We start from the raw sequence: 11,399 nt of genomic DNA, 5'->3' as shown, positions 1-11,399 counted from the left end.
GAGAGTATTTGTATTTTAGACCGTTAAGTATAGATATCGATGATGATTTTCGGGGGCACAAGTATGTTATGCATCGCGACTACCCGCACCTAATTGAGATGGTGGGTTGATTGATTTTGATTGATACTTATGGATTATTTATATGGTTATATTCATACTTAATGCTAGAATGAAGGTATTGACACTTAACTCCTAATCATTCGGAACACATGATATATGGGGGTTCTTTGTTTAGATTTTTCACCCGACATACTAGTTCCGTCTAGTTAGGTGTTGAGTGGGAATATTAGAATTCTAGATTGTTAAGTGTGTTTGAGTCGGAAATTGCTATTTTTATTATCATTTAATCTATTACAACTTTAGCTGTTACAATAAACATAAATAAATAAAAGTCGATCATTTTATAAGATCTTCTTACACAATAAAAATATAGGATTATAATTCTTTCAAACAACATACAATAGATGTTTATCACCTGTTGTTTGAGTGAGATCTTTGCCTATGCCGGGGACGTTGATATCCGTGGATCACCACGGATCAGATCCGGGTGACAGATTGATAAACTCAAATAAATAAAAAGTCGATCTTTTTATAAGATCTTCTTACACAATAAAAATATAGGATTATAATTCTTTCAAACAACATACAATAGATGTTTATCACCTGTTGTTTGAGTGAGATCTTTGCCTATGCCGGGGACGTTGATATCCGTGGATCACCACGGATCAGATCCGGTTGACAGATTGAAAATCAAAGCTCCTACTTTACGAAGGAAGCATTCGCTGAAGTGATAATCCTGACCAAGCGAGATTAGGACTCTTCTAGGAATTTAAGACCAAGCTTAAATCTGAAGGAAAAGGGGGAAATGGGTTTTAGATCTCTCGAACTCTCTTTTTTTATCGTGGAACTTCGCTAAGATCTGTTAACCCTCTGAAATTCATGGCTTCACTCTTAATTTTGACAGCACCTCGCCCTCTTCATCTCCTCCTATGAAATGAGCCCCTAGGTCTATATTTTTAGGTTTCGGTTGGGGGGTTTTCTGATAAGAACGATAGATTTGGCCTTATCCTTAGTTGACAACTACCTAACCATGTGCAGAGATGATATCAAGGTAGTTGGGAACCTCTGGAAGAGCAAAAATCTCGTGAAAACCGTCAAAAACAATCAAAATGCTTTTTCGTACAAAATCTGCCGAATCGGGTTCAAACGAACCAAAATGGGTGCGAATCGAACTGAATCAGGTGCAAACTGGCGTGAACCACCACTTGGCTGAGCCACCAATTGGTGGCTGGGCCTTGGCCGAGCCAGTTCGTACCATATCGGGTATTTTGACTCTAACTCTCTCGTCCGATCTCAGAATGAGGGTATTCAAGATACGTTAGAAAGCTGAAGAAGAGACCTACAATGTTATCTTTTGAGTTTCTCTAGAATAAAATCATATCATAGCTAAAATGTCAGTTTTTTGTGTGAGCCACCAAATAGTGGCTCGGCACTGTGCGACCAGTTCGTACGTTCTCGGGTATTTTGGTTCTAACTCTCTCGTTCGATCTTAGAATGAGGTGATTTAAGATGCATTAGAAAATTAGAGAAGAGACTTACAACTTCCAATGACTGAGCCACACATGGTCTAAATGTCACCTCTTTTTGTGAGCCACCAAATGGTGTCTCATAGCGTTGTGAGCCAGTTCGTACCATCATGGGTATTTTGACTCTAACTCTCTCGTCCAATCTCAGAATGAGGTGATTCAAGATGCATTGAAAAGCTGGTGAAGAGATCTACAACTTTAAATGGCCAAGCCACTCATGGTCTAAATGTCACCTCTTTGTGTGAGCCACCAAATGGTGGCTCATAGCCATACGAGCTAGTTCATACCATCTCGGGTATTTTGGCTCTAACTCTCTCATCTGATCTCAGAATAAGGTGATTCAAAATATGTTGAAAATCTAGAGAAGAGACCTACAAATTTCAATAGTGGAGCCACTCATGGTGTGTGTGAGTCACACCTGGTGTTTCGCCCCTTTTGGGCAAAACACAACTCCTAGCTTAGTTGTTTTTCCATTTCGTATGTCACATTGACTCGTACGCTTCACCAATTCACATCATATATTTTATTAAGTTAGAGATGACTGATGAATGTGTATGCCACTTAGAGCTAGCCGATGAATACACGGGCTACTTGGAGCTGGCTGATGAGCGCGTGGGGCCTCTTGGAGGTGGTTGATTAGCGTGCGGGCCACTTTGAGGTGGCCGGTGAACACACGGGCCACTTGGTTTGCTATTTTGGTTGCTAATTAGCATACGCACCACTTGGTGGTGACCGGTGAGCATTCGGACCACCTGGCGTTGGCTGTTTTGGTGGTTCATCACTATGTCATCAACGTTTCGCCGATTTGCATCATGCGCTTGTCAGCGTCCGACGATCCTCTTTGACTCGAACAATCCCCTTTGACTTGGATAATAGCGTTCATTATCTTCTCTTTGTCTCAAGCTGTGTGTGGATACCTATAGGTATTTTTAGATGCCTACAGATACCCCCTCTAAAGTATTTCAGACTCATTCTTTTATAGAAGAGTCTGGAATGCTTTAGATATGATAGCCCCCACCTTCAGTCGGTGTCAAAGGACCTGTAACTGGCTTCAATTCTTGGCTTATTTAGCCTTTAATCTATTTAATATTTTGTCGAATAGATAAAGTTCTTCCAGTGCTGTGTTTATCATCTGACCGTTGTCAAAATCTTAAACTGAAGTTGATGCGTAAGTTTCTAAACTTAGCTCTTGTCATTGGTTGATTTTGAACTGATTATCTTTGTTAGGAATTCATATATGAATGTGATTAAACTCCCTGGAATCATCCTCTACCCCGGAATCTTTCCTTAGCTTTATTTTGGCGAAATCATCGACGCGTTGACTGGCATCGACCTTTGCTGTAACGCGCTGACTGACGTTAACACAGTTTATACTCGTACGTTTGCTAGAATTTACACAGTTTAAGCTCTTAAGGCATTAGAGTACGATGGTCCCAAATATTGGGGTTGCAGGACCAACTGTTAAAGCTGATTTATCTGCATGTATGAATGTTGTCGGATCCTCAAGTCATGAGACCAACTAATAGAGCTGGAGCGTTAATGACTCTCATATTTATAGGATTTTTGGCAAACCCTCAGCCATCAACAGGTTTGCTGAGCCTTTACCAACTACCGTTTGAGTCGAGCTAGCATGCAGATTGTTTAATTCTGTTCCACATGTAACATTGTGCTAAGAGAGTTAACTCTCTTAGTGCTACGATATTGAATACGTAGACTTCGTCTTTCTTATAGGAATAGACTACCCGACAACGTGTGTCAGACGTAGACTTAGGATTTTTGGCAAACCCTCAGCCTTCAACGGATTTAATATGTCTTTACCGACTACCGTTCGAGTTAGGATAACATGCAGATTGTTTAATTCATTCTGCATGTAACATTATGCTAAGAGAGTTAACTCTCTTAGTACTATGATATTGAATACGTAGACTTCGTCTTTTTTACGGGAATAGACTACCCGACAATGCGTGTTAGGCGCTGACTCATCCTTATTTAGGATTCCGGATAAAAATCCCCAAACTCAGATTCTGGTGTTTTCTTCAAACGGTGAAAGACTAAACCGGTAATGCATGTTAGGCGTAGGCTTATGTCTATTTAGAGTCGAGAGAAAGTCTTCAGACTCGACTTAGGCTTTTTTTTCCTGGCACAATGTTAAATATATGGGTTTTTTCCTAATTATGGAAAAAGACTAAGCGGCAACACGTGTTAGGCATTGACTTATCTCTACTTAGGCTTTAGGATAAAAGTCTTCAGACTCGAATTCTGGTGTCTTCTTCAATTGGTGAAAGACTAAACTAGCAACGCGTGTTAGGCGTAGGCTTATCTCTATTTAGGAGTCGAGATAAAGGTCCCCGTACGTGTAAGGCGCTGATTTTGATGTTATGAATAACAACCTGTCACAATATTGAATATGTGGTCTTTTGTCCTTTTTACGGCAAAAGACTAACCGACAACGCGTGTTAGGCACTGACCTATCCCTACTTAGGCTTCAGGATAAAAGTCTACAGACTCGGATTCTGGTATCTTCTTCAATCGGTGAAAGATTAAACCGGCAACGTGTGTTAGACGTTGACTTATCCCTACTTAGGATTCGAGATAAAATTTCTCGTGCATGTAAAGCATGAATTTTAGTAGTTATAATGTTAAAAGATTATGTCTTCTCTTGGGGCAAAGACAAACCCGATGCGGGAGAAGAAGAATTTTATATTCTATCTCCCAAAACTAAAGAAGAAGAATTTTATATTCTATCTCTAGTTACCAATGGAAACTCAAAGTGGGATCTCCACTTTCAGAATCCGGGAAGATGAAACTAAGAGTAGGATCTCCACTCCGATAATCGAAAAGATTCTGATAATCCTAACTATCGGAAGGTTTGATTACCGAACTAAAGGTGGATTTCTCGTTTATCGAGAGTGAATTACGGTTTTGGCTCTAACTGTAGGAAGGTTTAACCAAATGTGAGGTTCGAGATGACCATAACTATTGGAAGGTTTGATCGTTCGATTTGAAAGTAGACCTCTCGTTCATGGAAGGAATCTAGAGGAGATTTTGGTTGTGGTCCTAACTATAGGAAGGTTTGACTGAGTGGGAGGTTTGAGACGATCCTAACTTTTATAGGTTTGATCGCTCGATTTGAAAGTAAACCTCTTGTTCATAGAAGGAATCGAGAGGAGATTTTGACTGTGGCCCTAACTATAGGAAGGTTTGACTAGGTAGGCGGTGATAGTGGGAGTACAAATCATAATAGGAGTGTTGACTTGTACCGATCACTTAGTGGGGGCTCTTGGTATTAAGTGATAAGAACTTAACTTGAAGGGGTTTGACAATCGTCAATGATTTGTAGATTAAAATTAAAAACATTATGTCCTGAGTCTAACAATGGAAGTGTTGAGTACACAAACACAGTATGAGTTTGAATCGATTAAACCAGAAAGAATTTTAGTAGAACCACTGTCAATTAATTTGATCAGTGAGGGATTTTATGGTGGAAGATTGTATATTGTCAACAACAGTGAGAGTTTTTTGTGAGGGAAGATTGATCCAACAAAATGATCAAATCTCGTCTCAACAAAAGAGTGCTTGGAAGTTCATGAAACTGATCCCGGCAATTCGATGTGTTTCACTCTTGGAAGCATTTAGAGTTCAAGTGGGAGTTTCTTTTTCATCCCCTTTTATAGCAACCGGGTTACTCATAAGAACACCACATATAGCATTCTTTCGTGAATTTCCCATTATATCCACCCCCAGCTTTCTTTGTGAAACTGGGTCTAACATTGTACTTAGCTGAATGGTCAGGTTATACTTAAGAATATCACATACGATATTCTTTCAGGAACTTCCTATTAAAATTAGGAAATAGTTTAGACTCATATACATGTTAGAGTATTAAGAAGCAGTTTATACTCGTATACTATTTGGAGTGTTATTTGGCTTAATTTAGCGTTATAACGCCAACTTCAACTATGGTTTGGATGTTATTTTTGAGAGCAAAGCAGGCTTTAGTAGGATGAAGGACCCTCCTGTGGTATGCATAGTACTTTGGATCCGAAGTAATGTCAGCTTCCTTCTGATTTGCGGTAGGTGGTCGCTTGATCTTGTTGTTTTCAAGAAGGGATTTAAAAATGGCTAGAATGTCTTTGTCCTTGAAGGAGTACTCTTTTTAGAATCTCGGATCCAAAGTTTTTTGCTGTCTCTGGGATTGCTATTGTGACGTCTGATTAGCATCAACATCAGCTGTAGGGGCCTTCCCTTTACCACATGAGACAAAGCTTGAATTGGGAAGGTTAGCCGTCAGATGGCTTCTCTCGGCTTTCTTCCTTCTGAGGAAGCATTCGGCGTGCTCGCCGTGCACTTTCAACTCTTTCTAGGTGTCAGACGGTTCTACCCCCATAACTTCCAACACGTCCAAAGAGAGGTTGTTGTGACAGGTTTGAAGGATAAAGTCCTTTGTGATCGGATCTCAGCGGTTCATCGCCTTATTCCGGAAGCGCTTGACGAATCCATCAACCGTCTCGTCGTATTCCTGTTTCTCATTGAAGAGTGTCCTGATTGACACCTTAGCATCATCATCAAAGAATTTGACGAGGAATGAGCTCTCCATATCGTTCCAACTGTTGATGATTCCAGGCTTGAGACGACGGTACCAATCGAAGGCAGGTCCCCGAAGGGTGCCAACAAATGACCAAACCATCAAGGTTTTATTATCGGACATTATGCCCAAGTGGGACTTGAAGTAGGTCAGATGTTGAGTGGGCGATCCCTTCCCATCGAATAGTGTGAAGTTGATCAGGTTGAAATTCGTCAGATACGGGATGGACTCCCACTCTCTTGGGTAAGGACATAAAATACTGTTCTTCTTCACCTTTCGAGCAGACATCAGAGCGTTGATTTTGCTCTCAAGATTTTTTATCTTCTCGTCTGTATCATGCTTTGGATGATTTCTAAGATGAGCAACATGGCCACCCTCGGCATTGTCATCTTCGATGGGACCACCCCTAGTGTTGTTACCTTTAGTGCAGCCACCCCCAATGTTTTGATCAACGGGAAGGATATCCACATCAAGGTGTTCGTCTATGTATGAATCATCACCTATCCGGTAGGTATTATTGTGACGACTAGATTCACTAATTTAATTAGACAAGGCCCGAATCTGTTGGTCATGCTCTTCCCTTATCTGCTGCATAGCCATTTCCATTTCGATTTTGAATACTTCTTTCGGATTGGTTAGAGCATCCTCAACCATTTTGGCTATTTCCTCGGTGTTAATCATAAATACTTCACGGGATTGTCCTAAACTGGATACCGTTTTGTCAGAAGCGACTAAAAAGTTGGCATATGACACTTCATCATCCAAGGATAATCCCCTTTGTATTCTCTGATAATCCCTACGTCTAGTAGTCTCTACGCGTAGCCGAGTTAGATGATGCGATACGAGCGGGTCATAACTAGAAGGTCGAGCTGACTTTCCTTTATCAGCCATGTTAATTGTAACTTTTGAAAGTTCGTCATCATGAACGGCTGATCGTTTCTCACGGAAACGCTTTGGTTTAGACTTAATCGTTCCGTTAGATATCCTTTCAAATACCGAGATCCTCTGTGAAGTAGTCTTAGGATAGCTACATGTTGATAATACTGTCCTGATTATCTTGGTACACGGATAATGAAGATCCATCTTCCGAGAATCTCTCTTTCAAGATCTATTCGTACCCCCAGCCCGATAGTATAACTTATCGGCATAATGACCAGAGTAATCTATCACATGTTGGCATGACTTCTTAGGTATAACATTATCGTCTGACGAACATGTTTCCTTCTGAGGAATTGTTGCCTTGATGGTGTTCTCAAGAGGTATACGTTTGGAGCCACGCTTTCGTGAGCGTGGGACCTTAACGGGCTCTTGTATTCTGACTTGCAGTCCGAGATGGTTAGTTACAGAAGTTTCCCTAATATAAAATAGCTCTAAATTGTTGTGAGGGTGTGTGCGACCCCCAGCTCGAGTAGTTGCACGGGGTTTAATCACCGAACCAAGAATTTTTTTATCAGAACTTTGCCTCGATTCTCGTGCAAAGGACCTAGGCCATCCACCATCCTCATCTTGAATCGGGATAAGTCCATGCTACCGTGGGGCTCTACTAGAGGTGTGTGCTTCATCGGAACAGAAACAGGGGCTGTTTGAGGTCTAAATGGGACTACGGAAGATGAACCGGGTGCGAACTGAACCAAACCAGGTGCGAACCGAACCGAACTGGGTGCGAACAGGGGTGAACCACCACTTGGTGGCTCGGCTTGGGCCGAGGCACCATTTGGTGGCTCGGTTTTGGCCGAGCCACCTGATGGTGGTTCGCGCATTCCGACAGTTCCGAGCGCTGTTTGACTTTTTATCGACGTCGTTTCAGACTTTGGTTTCAATACTTGGTGTGGTTTCGGTGGCTTCATGCTTCAACTTCTGTGCTTCTTGCATGAGAATCCATGCGTGCGCAATCAAGGCACGATGCTTCTGAATGCGCTCCTTGAAGGTTGAGCGGGTCCGTTTTATTAGGGTTAGGATATAGTCAGTTGGCTATAAATATTAGTTCCTTTTGTAAATCGGGAATTAACTTTCCAATTATTGAATCAAGAGAAATTTCTCCATTGTTTTCTTCTCTAAACTTGGAAAAATTAGGGCTTATGAATTCAAGCTTTTTATCTACCTATTATTGTTAGGACTCATCGGCATCGAAATGATATCCGATTGGCCTTCCTGTTTTTACGTCCGTGTCACGTGGTATTAGAGCTTCGGCTTCAACATCCTCGACAATGGAAGGTGATGACGAGAAGGAGCTTTCTCTACAGGATCATTTTGCGAGGATGGATTCTATGGGTGGAAGATTTGAAACATTGGAGGCATCACTTCAGAACCTTCAACAAGCTATTAAAGGACTTACTCTTCACATAAACAATGGGAATAATTTCACTGGCGGTCTTCACCTAAACGGACCCAAAGTTAGGCTACCCCGACATCCTACCCTGTACAATCCTCAAACCCCTCCAGTTCACTGCCTCTAAATCAACCACGTCCAAACTAACCCCCCCCCCTCCATATTCCTGGATTGACTCTACGAAGTGAAGAAGTTTTTTAAGATAGCTTATATTCCCAAAACAAACCAGGTGAAGTTTTTGGTGTATCATCTCAAAGGAGGATCCACGGCATGGTGGGATCAGACTCAAAACACAAGGCGACGGCAGGGCAAGGAACCTGTTCAGGTTTTGTGACGCATGAAGCAGTTACTACAAGCTAGGTTCCTATCACCCAACTACCAATAAATTCTCTACAACCAGTTTGAGCAATATCGTTAAGAAATCATATTAGTAAGCGCCTATACCGAAGAATTATTCCGTCTTATTTGTCATTGCTATTTGTCTATGAGCGAAGAGAAACTCGTGGCCAAATATATCGAAGGTTTGAAGTATTCAATTCAAAAGAAGGTGACCATCCACAACTTGTACTCTATGGATGAAGCCCATAACATGGCTCTCAAGGCGGAAAGATTATCCTCCAAATAATTACCTTTCAGACAAATTGAACATGAAGGTTCGGTCGAGAAGACGAGAGGAGAATCGATCGGTCAAAGGACGATTGATCGGCCTATTCCTCCACGGTTAGCCAAGTGATCAACAACACAACCACAGCCCCTAACAACTCAAGAAAGTCTGTATGCCAAGCTGACTGTTGGAAGTGTTTCTGATGTCTACAACCAGGGCATAAGTCTAACAAGTGCCCGCAACGGCTGAAGGTTAATCTTGCGGATTATGAGGATGTTGAGGATAGACACACAGCATCTAAAGAAGAGTACAAGGCAGAGGTTGTCGCGATTGAAGGCTTCAATGTGTCATGTGTTGTTCAACGACTCCTATGCACTCAGAAGACACTGGATTCATCACAACGACACCAAATTTTCATTTCTAGATGTTCAATCAACAACAAGGTGTGCACCCTCATCATTTTCAATAGAAGCTATGAGAATATTGTGTCAAAAGCCTTGGTGGATCACTTGAAATTGCCGATCGAGACCAAGCTTGTGCCTTATACCATCGGATAGATCAAGAAGGGTCCCTCTGTGAAGGTGTCCAAAGTATGCCGCGTGCCACTATCACTAGGCAAGACTTATAGTGATTTTGTTGCTTGTGATGTTGTGGATATGGACGCATGCCATGTATTACTGGGACGACCGTGGCAGTATGATGTTGATGCTAAGCATGGTGATAAGAAGAACGAGTACTCTTTCGTGTGGATGAATAAAAAGATCATCATACCACCTATTCCACCCTCTCCAAAGAGCCCCGAAGATCAAAATTCCAAACATATATCTCTTTATAACAAGGGAAAGTTTATAGCTGAGTCAAAAGAGTTGAAGCAGAGGTTTGCCTTCATGGTGAAGGAGGAATTAAAGATGCCCATGGAGGTTCCAGAGAAGATGAAGTCACTACTTAAGGAGTTCGAAGTGTTGATTCCTGAAGAACTATCCGAGGGACTTCCTCCCATGAGGGATATTCAGCACCACATTAATTTTATTATGGGTTTAGTGCTTTCTAATCTCCCTCCTTATTGCATGAATTCATAGGATAAGAAGATATTACAAGACACTATTAAGGACCTTAGTAAGAAGGGCCACATCCGAGAGAGTATGAGTCCATGTACAGTTCCGGCCCTATTGACACCAAAGAAAGATGGGAGTTGGAGGGTGTGTTTGGATAGTCGAGACATTAACAAGATTATAATTTGCTACAGATTCTCAATCCCACAGCTAGACGATATGTTAGATCAACCGGGAGGTGCGAGCATCTTTTTGAAGGTTGACTTGAGGAGTGGGTATCATCAGATCTGAATCCAACCTGGCGACGAGTGGAAGACTACATTCAAGAGTAGTAAGAGCCTCTACGAATAGTTAGTGATGCATTTTGGATTGTCGAACACTCCAAGCACCTTTATGTATTTGATGAATCAAATTATGAAGCCTTTCTTGGGTAGATTTGTAGTCGTTTACTTTGATGACATTCTCATCTACAATCAAGATGAACAGGAGCATATGTTGCATCTCCGAGAGGTCTTCCAAGTGCTAAAGGAGAATGAACTTTACATCAACCTTAAGAAGTGTGTTCTTGATGACTCAACTTGTGTTCTTGGCATTCGTGGTGAGCTCGCAGGGAATCCAAGTCGACGAAGATAAGGTCAAGGCAATCAAGGATTGGCCGACTCTAAAAGGTGTTACTAAAGTAAGGAGCTTTAATGGGTTAGCATCTTTTTATCGGTGTTTTACTCATAATTTTAGTTCTATAGTTGCTCCCATGACGGATTGTTTGAAGAAGAAGGGTGTGTTCAAGTGGACCGACGAAGTAAATGCAGCTTTTGCCTTTATCAAGGAGAAGATTACCACTGTATCTATCTTAGCATTTCCAGATTTTGACAAGCTCTTTGAGCTTGAATGTGACGCGTGTGGTGTCGGTATTGGAGCAGTTCTCTCTCAAGACAAGCACCTCATTGCATTCTTGAGTGAGAAGTTGAATGAAGCTCGACAGAAGTGGAGTACTTACGAACAGGAGTTGTATGCTATTTTTCATTCTTTTAAGACTTAGGAGAGTTACCTCATTGCTAACGACTTTGTGATTTACTCCGATCGTCACTCTCTTCAACACTTCAAGAATCATAAGCATATCAACAAAATGCATGGACATTGTGCTTCATACTTTAAACAGTTTAATTTTACTTTGCGACATAAGTTAGGAGTCGACAATAAGATGTCCGATACTTTGAGTCGGCGGGTATTTTTATTAAGCATA

General features: G+C 41.4%; 1 protein-coding gene across 1 annotated transcript; it reads left to right on the top strand.

Moving 5' to 3' along the window:
• On the top strand, positions 9,761–10,183 carry LOC109838727. The gene has a single exon (XM_020407149.1). The coding sequence runs from the start codon at positions 9,761–9,763 to the stop codon at positions 10,181–10,183; it is 423 nt and encodes a 140-aa protein (XP_020262738.1).

This window comes from Asparagus officinalis, chromosome 4 (genome assembly GCF_001876935.1).
Source record: "Asparagus officinalis chromosome 4, Aspof.V1, whole genome shotgun sequence".
NCBI classification, from domain to species: domain Eukaryota; kingdom Viridiplantae; phylum Streptophyta; class Magnoliopsida; order Asparagales; family Asparagaceae; genus Asparagus; species Asparagus officinalis.
The sequence above is the reverse complement of the archived record's forward strand: the minus strand, read 5'-3'. Positions and strand labels throughout refer to the sequence as shown.